Genomic DNA, 11,737 nt, shown 5'->3' on the forward strand with positions numbered 1-11,737 from the left:
TGCCCTTTAATTGTATAAAAATCCACATATTTGTACATAACAAACTTACCATTATGTAGAGTTTCATTAAATTTCTTTCATTCTTTTCCATGAACATTTGTTATAAACATGTGAAATTGTGCACCCACACCTGGTCACCCCCTTGCCTTGGTCCCCCCCCCCCCCCCCGCCAAAAAATCCTTATTTTAGGCTTTTGCAAACCTTTCATGAATATTTATCAACATGCAAATTGTACCATTCCCCCACCTCGCTCCTCCACCCAGTCATGCCCACCATCGATCATGCTTCCCCTGCCCCCCCCCGCCCCACCTTCCTTTCACCCCCCATCCCTCTTTTTTTTTTCTTTTTTTTCATTTTTAATTTTCCATCAATATTTATAATCAACATGTGAATTTTTGTTTCCTCACCTGTTCACACACCCCCGTCCCCCTAAATAAAATATAAACATATATAAACGAGACATTCTTCTTGGTGAATCGTGCTTTGATACATTGTTTTCACGCAGCACGAAATTAGGACCCCACCCCCTCACCGAGTTGTTAATGCCGCACTATTTGGAACTGGATCAGGTACAATTTTATTGCGAGGGTCAATTTGAGGTAAATGCGAGGAAACAATGCAGACTTGCAAAATGTCGATTTTTTTCCTCGACGATTACGAAATTATGTATGCTGTCGATCCCTACTGGATGTTCGTTTCTAAGCTGTTTTATATCATTTTATATTTCTACATTTTTTAGAATATCTAAAACAATACATGTATTTTGTACTATGGAGGCAGTAAACAGTTTTCAGCAGTTAGTGTCGAATTGGCCAGGGTCAAATTGACAAATAAGAGGCAATTTACGGATTGAAGTGCATATTTGAACTTTAAAATAATAATAATTGCTAGAATTGAAGTTTCAGTGGCTAGAATTGAGTTTCATTTATTTAAAGAAAATCAGTTGAGTAGCCTTGATTTTGAAATTATGACGTAATGACTTGCAGATGCGAATACATGCCTCTGCTGAGCCAGCTTAAAGTGGAGTTGTCATTTTAGCAGGGGCTCAGGAAAACTGGAATAGTGAAAAAACGGTACGGATGGCACATATATTTGAGCTTATTTTCTGATTTAACAGTGTTACCTGTGTATGAAACTGTGTAGCAGTTGGGGCTACCATTTGCAGGGAATTTTCTGCAGCGATATGAAAATTGGCAAATTTGGCTTTTTTCGTCATCAGTTTCCGCGACCGGGAGAGCACAAAATTTAGGTCTTGTAAACAGAAAACTAGATATTAGAGATGTATTGCAGACAGTTTGTAACGATAGACATACAGTCATGTTAATGTAGCAATATTTTTATTTCAGGTGTGTGTATACAGACTTTTGTATGAGGTTTTGAAAGTTGGGTAGGCGAACCTAGGCCGAGAAGCTCTGAAAACTGTTTACTGCCTCCTATCTTTAATCTGGTATTGATATAGGCGAGGAAACTCTAACAGATACTTTTGTGTGGCATACCTTTTCTATAGTAACTTTTTCAACAAGTTATATGAAAAAAAGAAAAGAAAAATAAAATGTTTCTTTTTAAAAAAAGTACAAGGTCAGGATGGAAAAAAGTCAGTATATTAACTATTATTCAAAAGCTAAAATGTGTTCCATAGATAGCATGTAATTCAGTACCCGAGTTAATTGAGTGATACCAGTAAAAACAAAACAATGCATACTTACATGGTTAGAAAAGCACTACTTTTAATATTGCTCATGAACTGTTATTAGTTAGAGTCATAAAGGGAGGTTATAAAAACAATAGATTCAAGCAAACAATCTAGTATATTCAGCAAAATTCAAACCTCTGACAAATATGAAATCAGTAATTGTCAGAAATAAGATTAAAAAAATAATGTATTGTATGCTCATAGTTCAAAAATGTGGCAGCCACATTTTAACCAAAGGCATTATGCTCCTTAAAACTGGAAATTCCCTGTGTAGATAAATTTGAAAAAAAAATCAAAAATACAACAGCACTTTTTTGCTAATTAAGAAACTGTTTCATGACGAAGATATATTAAACAGGACAGAACAAATAGTAATTTATTGAACATGTACAGTTTATCGTTATAAGAACAAAATATAGTCAAACTTGCATATCAGTGCGAGAGTGAACAAAACAAAAGAACTTTCAGTTAAAATTCATTCAATATTAGTTGCAATGTGACCTGCCGTGAGAATCAAAGACATAAATGTATATGTAATGTTTTCTAAATAATTTTCCTTCAATGATAATCCTCCTTCAGGAATAATACAACGGCGAATGTACAATATAAGATACTAACGAAGGTGAATCACTGTTACTGTATCATTCAATGTAATCAGTCATCCAATATAAAAAGCGCGCAAGACATTACTGTCTGCCACTTCGTACCGCTGTACGTCTAATATTATTATAAAGTAAAAGTATGCAGTTGCACGCCTGGTAAACTACAGAGCTACCTCTTAAAGAGGTATACGGTAAACTGCTCTGTCGCAACTTCCGAGGTAGTGCACGTCGAAATGTCCAAATTTACTGCAAAATCAGCTTGTTGGTAAACATCACCACGACCACAAATTAAGAATGAATTAGCAAACTTAAAGTTCTCTGTAAAGTTAAATTATATCTACATCGCCTACAATTCCCCGATTTTCGATATTCGATATACTGCTTGTAAAAATGAAAAAAAAAATTATGATGACACTCACCTATGTTGATGTTCTTTTATCGCGACAGTGCATTTTACCGTATAAGAGGTATAGCTCTGTAGTTTACCAGGCGTGAGTTGGTAAACGTTACCTCAAGAGAATGCAAGGATTACCTTAGATGCGCAATACTGGCTGACACGAACAGTCACCTTGCCAAAAAAGAAACACAAGCCGAAAGGCGTTCACTAAAAATAGAGCATTTTTGCGTATACCTTTTGGAGTTGGATTTATGAGAATATTTAAAAGTATATAGTAACTAGCACAACGTTACTGTTATAAATATATTGGTAAACATATTTAAAATTATTATGCGCAAATCCTCACGGGTGGACACACATTAATTAGCATTAACATAAAATATGCATCCGAGTAGTTTTATTGCAATACAAAGTTAAATTGTATTATTCAACAATTTCAATCTGTGTCTAAAAGCATATTTACATTAAATGACTAACGTATATACTTATTTTTCATTTGTTGTATGAATTATACATGCTTGGTCGTTCGTAATAAAATCTAGATATATACTCACGCCTGTAAGGTGGAGTCCAAATTAAATATTTTCAAAATTTAAGATAGAATTAAATGACTTAGATTGAAAATTATCATGAGAACAGATTTTAGATGAAAAATTTAAACTAGCTGAATTATTTTGAATTCTAACTGGACCACTAACACATCATAACTTCATGATATATGCATAAAAGAAATTGGAATCTTCTTTCACAAAGAATCATACCTGTTGATTCAATTTAATTCTAGTATTTGCAAATTCACAAAATATCAATAACTTTTTTTATTGACTAATTGATTGATTTTATTGTATATAATCAATATCTGTATGAAAACACACTATTCAAGACAAATACATCATTAAAGAAATAATATGTCTATTTAAGTTCAGACAGGCAAAGTCAAACAGGTAATTGCAGTAGAATGTCTGGTTACGCCATATTTCTACTGGTTCTGTGTCTTGATTTTATTTGTCTTTTTTTAAACGTTAGATTTTATCTTTTGTTAAATTTGTTGTTAATTTTTTGCCAGAATTTTTTAAGGTATATCAAATCACAAAGATTTCACTAAACACTAAAAATGAACAAAATTAATGAACTACCAAAAAGTTAGTTTTTTTTTTGTATTTAAAGTTGACATTGGTGAGAATCAAAGCTGTAAATCCATACTTAAACTCATTTGATGGAAATAAAACTTCACAAGAATGACCCGTTTTAAATGAAGATTAAGCAGAACGACTTTAACTGTACTTGATGTTTAACTGCAAAATGGTCATGGAAACATTAGGGATCTAGTTGGAAGTTTTTATAAGCATATTTTCAGTTATTATCTTAAAATATTCGATATCGATAAAAATTCTGTCATGGAATGGATGTTATAAATGAAACATTAGAACATGTACTAGAGATCTATTAATATGCTTATATCATATACACTTAAGATTTATTGTTGTCAAGTTTTATCTTCCGCATTTTTTTCCAAATTTGTTCTGATTACGATCAAACAAACATGAGAAATATCAACTACTGTTACTTTTGACGTGTCCGTATTTTACGTCACGAGTGTTATTTCATTCTGGTTCCCAGTGTTATTGTTAAATAATCTGCTGCAAAGCCAGGTATCAGTTCCCCACTATGCGACTTTCAGGATCTCTGCTAGGCTAAACATTACACGAAAGAGCCGGGTGTCAATCTATACTACGTAGCATATATTCCTGGTACCACTTTCCACTGCGGTGCTTTTGTTTAATCTACACTGTTTGTCGCTGTTGCCGTATGAGCCCATGCTCGAAAGAGAAGCAGAGCCAAGTGCCATTTTGCAGCATTTTTGTCATTTATCGCCATCGCGTTTATCTTATACTCTTGCTGCTTAATGTTATAAACCCAGGACTGTTTATACCAATATATCGAAACCCCGTTCAGCTTCTCCACACTTGCAAACCAGCCTGAAAGGTTCAATGTGGTTTCTCTATGAGCTAATGAGTCCAATTTGCTACACATTTGTAGAAACAGGATGTTTCGTTCCCTCTCTTCATTATTTTCCGAGAGGAGTATTGTCAGTATTATTCCGTAAATTTTTGAATCCAAAGCTGCACAGTGGTCGAATTCACTATTGCTCATTTTGAATTCGTTTTGTTGGAAGTCGTCAAAAAAGGTTATAGATGAGCCAAAAGCTCGGTGCATTTCAAACTGTAGCAGATAGAATGTTATTTTGGACTCGGTGGGTAAGAAAATTGTACAAGCGGATACATATTTCTCGATGTACTCCGATGAACTCATTTTTAGAGTTTCCATGGGAGACAACTTGAACATTTTTATGAAAGGAGCATAATCATTTTCTCTGATCAGGTTTCCTCTAATGTTTGTCGTGCAGTCACACAGTGATTGTGTATTCAATGTTGGACAATAGTTTATTTAAAATGTTTCTATATCAAGATGTCCGGTATACAACAAAACAGTTGCGAGTTTCATTTTGCTGGACATTACATCCGAGTCCAGTCCCATCAAGAAATGGTAAGAGGCATTAAGCGTCAGCCAACATATCAGCTTTTTCTCTCGCTCCGCATCTATTTTTATTGTATTTTCCGTGACTGATTTCTGTCTCTCCACATCTCTTTCTTCTGTCTCCGTTACGATTTTCTCTGTCTCCACCTCCATTTCTTCTATTTTCATAGCTACATTGTCTGCCTCTATAGTCATTATCTCATCTGTATCCATACCTTTTTGTTTAGTCTCCATAGTTTCTTTGTCTTTCCCGTCAATCATTTCCTTTGTCTCCCAAGCTTTTATTGCCAAATGACTTGCCAGACTTGTATGCAAAAATCTGCAGACATGCGGAAGAACCCACTTCACACGATCGAGTTGATACTCTCCAACTGCATTCTTTTCTTGAAGCGAGTTGATGGTGTGCAACCACTTAAAATGTCTTTGGATAATCTCATCCATGTCTGTGCATCTGTATAATATCTTTTGCAGAACGATGCTTCTAATATGAAATAACGAGTTTGTTATATCCGCAAGCAGTTTGTACAATTTATTTGCCACATTTGCCTTAACTTCTTCTTCGATGATCCCATCATCTGTAGCCTCGGCTGCATACAGGCGAACTAACTTTCCAAAATTGTCAGTTGGTATTTTCTGCAGGAACTCAGTTGGATTTTTGATAATGATTGACATAATTCGAGCAAACTGAATATTTCCCTGATTATCTATTTTCCCAGTGAATAAATTCAGTTCTGGGAGAAAGTAATTCGGACAGAAACGGTTCCTCGACCACTTCTTTAGTCTCTTTAAGCACAGTATAAAACAATTCAGCAAATTTTCTTCGCTCCAAATAACACTAGCCGTGTTTTCAATCGTGTAAAATAAAGCTGTTTTACAGTGATAGAACGTCAAACCTACGACTGGTGAGATGTGGGATTTTTTCACCAGTTTTAATAGGATATAGCACTTGTGCTGTGCATCATTGAGATTTAGCATGATTTGTCGTTCCTGGAAAGAGAATGAAATTCTCCACTGGAAAATGCGATGTTTTCTGTCGCAGCAGCTATGGCCCGTAGGGACTAGTAGACATCCTTGACCTTTCATTTTTTCCAAGTCCGACTGTCTCGGCCACCCGTAGTACCTTTTACGGTTGAAAAATTCCTGGTTAAAAGATAAACCTGTCTTGCAATGAAATGCTATAATAGCATCTATTGATTCAATTTGATTTTCTGGTTCGTTGAAGTTAGTCAAAGCAGGTCCATGTTTTTCAAGATCTCCCGTTTGATGAAAGACAGCCATGTGATGTTTATAGTCTTCCGTGTAGACATTGGACAAAAGGCAATTTCCATTCCCATCTTTCTCGATTATAAAGTCCTTATATCTACCTCCTGCATCTACTTTCATTTTCACAAAACCCGGCGGTGTAAACATATCCGTTACCAAGACAATTGTGTTCACGTTTTTCGCATGTGTTCCTTCAAATCCTTCTTCTATAACGTCATTCAATTCAACATCAATTTCATCAATGTCGGATCGCATTCCAATGGTCGTTGTCCCTTCGATGAAACTGCCAAATCGTTGAGTTATTGTCCCTGGTTCTTGGTACTCCCCGTCTTCGTTTAGAAATAGAAACACATTTCCTACACACTGGACCATACTACATTCGTAATACTTCCTTCGCATCCACCTGTTTGCTCCTACTTTGTGGAGTGCTCTCGACAGAACATCTGGATGGATCGACTTTTTCTGCGAAAAGAAAGTTGATAACAAAAATGCAATATTTTAACTTTCTGTTTTATTGACGAATGAATTAGCGAGTTTCATGTCAAGGTAAATTTATAGTACTTAATCAGGATAAAGATGGAATAAAGAAGTTTTATGTTAAATTTACCTTTCTTCCTTTTCCAATTATTCACTCAGGTAGATTGAGATTTTACATTCAGGAAGAAAATTAAGAGGGTTATGATCACGGTGAGGATGCGTACACCGGATATTACCATTTGGTGATAAGGTATTTTCCGAAAACGTTATTATTTTTCTGTAACATGATAAGTAAAACCCCGATTTACAATTGTATTATACTACTATAAAAGAAAAGAGCATTACTTTTAATAACCATATACTGTATATATGCTCTCACAGGCGTAAAATGAGTCAATCTTAAGTAGAACGCTAAACTTTGTGATAAAATGACAAGAAAATCTGAATCGTACGATTTATCTAATTACATACAAAGAAAAATGCGCAAAATTTCAGCTTTGTAAATGTCCAAATGACGGAGAAATCAGTAATAACTTAGCGTCGAAGGTGTACTTTGTATTGAGTTTTCAAAGTAATATTTGTACTGTGTATTGCAGTTTGGTGTACTGAGTATTGATATTGAAATATATATTTTCAGCATTGATAGTCATTAAATAGACTAGGCATGTAATGGTATTGGCCCAAATGATTGAATGTCTTTTTTTGTTTGCAGATGACATTAGACATCACAGCAAAAATAACAAGCACCAGTTTTAATACTGAAAGAATTCGTTATTACTTTTTTGTGATCAATTTCCCTATTGGTCAAAATAGTATATTTCTTGTAGTCAACTTTGAACAATAACAAACGATCAAGAACTGACTTGAAGATCATTCCGATTTTGCATGTATTCATACTGTTGAATGTAATAGTAAAATGATTATGATCTTTGTTATTCTGACTCTGTATTTACGTTTCAAGTTTGTTTAATAAATATTTCAATGATTATGACTATTTGTTCTTTATCAACGTAAAACACGGCTTTTAAAATATTGTTTGTCAAATAATGTTTGGTAAAATAAATCTGTCACAACAGAATCTATTTCAGTATCAATGCCCAGTCTTTTATGTGGGAGTAATCTATTCTCATCACATTCATGCAGTAACTAGTTACTTCTTGTCAATAAGTATTCGTCTGTCTGGCTTTTGTCTTTCTTCTTAATTTAGCGTTAGAAATGTGGTCTCTCTTACGCATGCAGTTGTATAATTGTACAATCCTCGGAAGATTTTTAAGCCTGTTCTTCAAAACAACTTGCAGTCTTCATTATATCTCGTATTAATCAAGTTGTCGATGGAAAACATTTTGTGACGTCAAGAAATACAGAAATCTTAGACTATATCATTTAAACGAAACTTTCCCCGGCAAACAAACTGATTAAAGGCTATGAATTCATCCATCTATTTTGTAACATTCTCTCAAAGACTGTATAATAATGTATGTTTTCCTAAAACCTCGTCTGTCCATTGAAGGTTTAATGTACATCGCCGTGTGGGTGTCTCTCAATTATATTTTGGTACTGGTAGCATGTGTAAATGTTGAGTTCTGCTGAAGGACGTGGTAGGTAACATTCATTTCCCGCTGCCGTCTGCGAATAGGCTCCTCACAAAATGCCCAAATCAAATTTGTCTTTACAATCTTTTTGAGGGATTTCTTTCTGTTGGAAATTGGTCCCTTTTGTACGCGGGTTCCTTTTTCCAAACACGTATTCTAATGTTTTCTGAATCGACAGTATTTTTCTGCTTTTTTCCTGCATATTTCTGGTTTTTTCTTGTAATTTATTTTTGCAGTTTTGGTCGTTAGCTTTCTACATGTATATCATTGTCGTCATTTGGGTGGTGTTCAACAAAATGACATACAATGGCCTTAAACTCGTTCGTCGAGCTATAAACACATATAAGTTGAATATGCAATAAAAAGAATCATAATAGTATCTTTTAGTAGGGCCAGGCTTTCTGCAAGATATTGAGAGTAAGACTTTAGTGACATACCAGTGCCAAATTTAAAAAGATACCTTTAACTGCTTTATTAGATAATTCGTGTAATATCAACTTACACAATGCTCAACATCACATAGCGTAAGAATAGAATATACATTTACAATAGGTAAGCACAACAAAAATTATTGCCCATTGTTGCACTATTGTGACTGTGAGTTACAATTTAGAGCTTATTACATAACTTACAACAGAGTAAACGTTATAAGTAACAATGTGAAAACATCACGTATCTTCAGGGCTATAGACATTACTGTTTTGTACTTTGGAAAAGGAAATGATAATGTACATTTTGTAGGATTTATTCTATAAAACTCAGTGATAATATCAACATTATACAGTACAGTAAAATGTGATACAGGTCAATACACATTACATATATTTGCAATACACAGTACACCATCGACGCTCATTTATGACCGATTTCTCCGTCATTTGAACATTTACAAAGCTGAAATTTTGCACATGTTTCATTTGTAACTTAATTAATCGTACGATTCAGAATTTTTATCACAAGACATTAAGTGACGATATCGGGAGAAATGTTTCCCCGGCCTGCATTTATCAAATAATAAAGTTGCCATTTTATCACATATTTTAGCGATTCTTCGTAGTACGATTGACTCATTTTACGCTTGTGAGAGCATATATACAGTAGCTGGTTTCTAAAAATAAATTCTATTTTTTTCGATAGTATTAAAAAAGTGTAGTAAATTAGATTTTGATTTACTTTGTTGACAAAAATCAATCACTCTTTTGGATATTACCTTATCATAAAATGGCAATATCCGGTGTACGCATCCTCGCCGTGATGATAACAGATTAAGTGGCAGGGGCCAGTTTCGTATTACGTTGTTTTTTTTTAAAAATAATGAAATAAAATAGGGAGCTGTACTTTAAAGGCATTTATGTGATGTTTATAGAACTAAGGATTCCTGCATACGAGTAATTATTGTGTAAAGTAAATAAATATATGCTTGGATCGATTTTCCTAGCTCCGTGTAGACGGTCGGGTCTAAAATCTTACTTGAGGTAGTGGAAGTCAGACGAAATGGAAACGGCCATCGATCCATACAGATTCAGCTCAGTTTTTTCCAACATGCATTGATTTGCACTGGTTGAAAAAGTGCGGGCATTGCTCATTCGGAACCTCCCTGATAAATTATTTCAAGTTTAAGAATTTAAATTACAATGCGCAATGAATGGACTGGTAAACACATCATCCAGAACACAAAGAACATAAGGAATGAAGTTCAGCTATCGATTTAGAGCGTGTTTACGTTTTGATAATTCTATAGCACGCCAAAGCTGCCTTCTACTTATACCTTTTAAACGGTGATGCAGACATGTCAGTTTGCAATGTGTGTTTCACATTTCATGATGTCGTGCAGTAGATAAGTAAAATACGTGATGTGCATTTCACATTTCGTGATTTGCTCAGGGCGCCAAATTTATCCTCTACTATTACAGACACAGAATGGTCTTACCAGAAGGACCCCCTCACTAGAGCACAGAGAGAGAAATCCTTTTAGATACATGCTAGCTTAGTTAGGTCTTTGCGAATAGACAGTCCGGTTCTTCAACGTGCCAGGTGTATAGCTCCGATACACACGAAGCCGTCTTTCCTGAGAAGAACCAGTACTGACCTCTAAATTGGAAGACACTCAAGAGCATCCCTGAAATTTCCAGTGCCTAGACCAGGATTTGAACCCTGGACCTCTGGATCGACAGTCAAGCGTGTTACCACTAGACCACCGGTCCACCTATTATCAGAGAATCGATTCTACCAATTTTCGTCTCGGAATCGATCCCTCTACGGTAACATGGGACATACCGAATGAGATATATCCTATCGAATTAAAAAATGTGTCCTTCCGACACGTGCACAGTTGGAAGAATACGCGTTTTCCTTGTGCCTAATAAGCGTCCACATAACTTGTCCGCACCACAACGTCTTGCACATCAGTACAAACATGGGCAGTGTTGTTTTTATTCCAAAATCTACCTTCAAATTGATAGGGAATCGATCCTACACGATGGGACGAAAATCGGGATCTAACCCTCTGCGGTAACATGCGATATACGGAATGTGATATCTGCTATCGAATTAAAAAGTATGTTCTTCCCAGTTCTTTTCAAATGCTATGGGACAAGTTGAAATCGTATCGATTCCCGATCGAGGCAGTGCCTTATTTCGTATTATATATACCAGTCATGTTTTATCGAACCATACAATATATGCTGGACAGCGATATAAAATGTACGATTTCACAGTAGATATGGAGTGATGAGAAACTATTTAGATATATAAACTGATTGTTACTGTCATCATATATATGGATCATTCATGTACGTCTTTAAAAATACAAGTGATAGAAAACCGCAAAGGGAACTTTCTGTTTGTAGAAAATAAAGACTGTTACAAAACAAGAAATGATTTTTGTGACTTTTTGTTCAAGATTATTTTAAGAAATTTTCACAGAGTCAAGTAAAAGTTATTGATCATTCAACGATTGCTAGCAGTTTTGAATTTACATAGCTGAAAAAAAACTTTTATCTTAGTCCAAAAAAAGGTTAAGGTCCATAATGCTTTAAATTTTTATCTTAAAACAGATGAGCAACTTTCAAAATAGATGTTATGCCTACTTACATGATTAGAAAAGCACTGCTTTTAATATTGCACGTGAACTGTTGTAGTTAGAGTCATAAAGGGAGGTAATAAAAACAATATA

The 11,737-nt window shown here is 34.9% G+C and overlaps 1 protein-coding gene across 1 annotated transcript; it reads right to left on the bottom strand.

The window, feature by feature from the left end:
• Positions 1-2,055: 2,055 nt before the first annotated feature.
• Positions 2,056-7,193, bottom strand: LOC128548513 (uncharacterized). The gene is made up of 2 exons (XM_053523570.1): positions 7,101-7,193; positions 2,056-6,955 (listed from the first exon to the last, which is right to left on the bottom strand). The coding sequence occupies exon 2, from the start codon at positions 6,890-6,892 to the stop codon at positions 5,141-5,143; it is 1,752 nt and encodes a 583-aa protein (XP_053379545.1). The 5' UTR covers positions 6,893-6,955; positions 7,101-7,193; the 3' UTR covers positions 2,056-5,140.
• Between the last annotated feature and the right edge of the window lie 4,544 nt (positions 7,194-11,737).

Source organism: Mercenaria mercenaria, chromosome 14 (genome assembly GCF_021730395.1).
Source record: "Mercenaria mercenaria strain notata chromosome 14, MADL_Memer_1, whole genome shotgun sequence".
In the NCBI taxonomy this organism is placed as follows: Eukaryota; Metazoa; Mollusca; class Bivalvia; order Venerida; family Veneridae; genus Mercenaria; species Mercenaria mercenaria.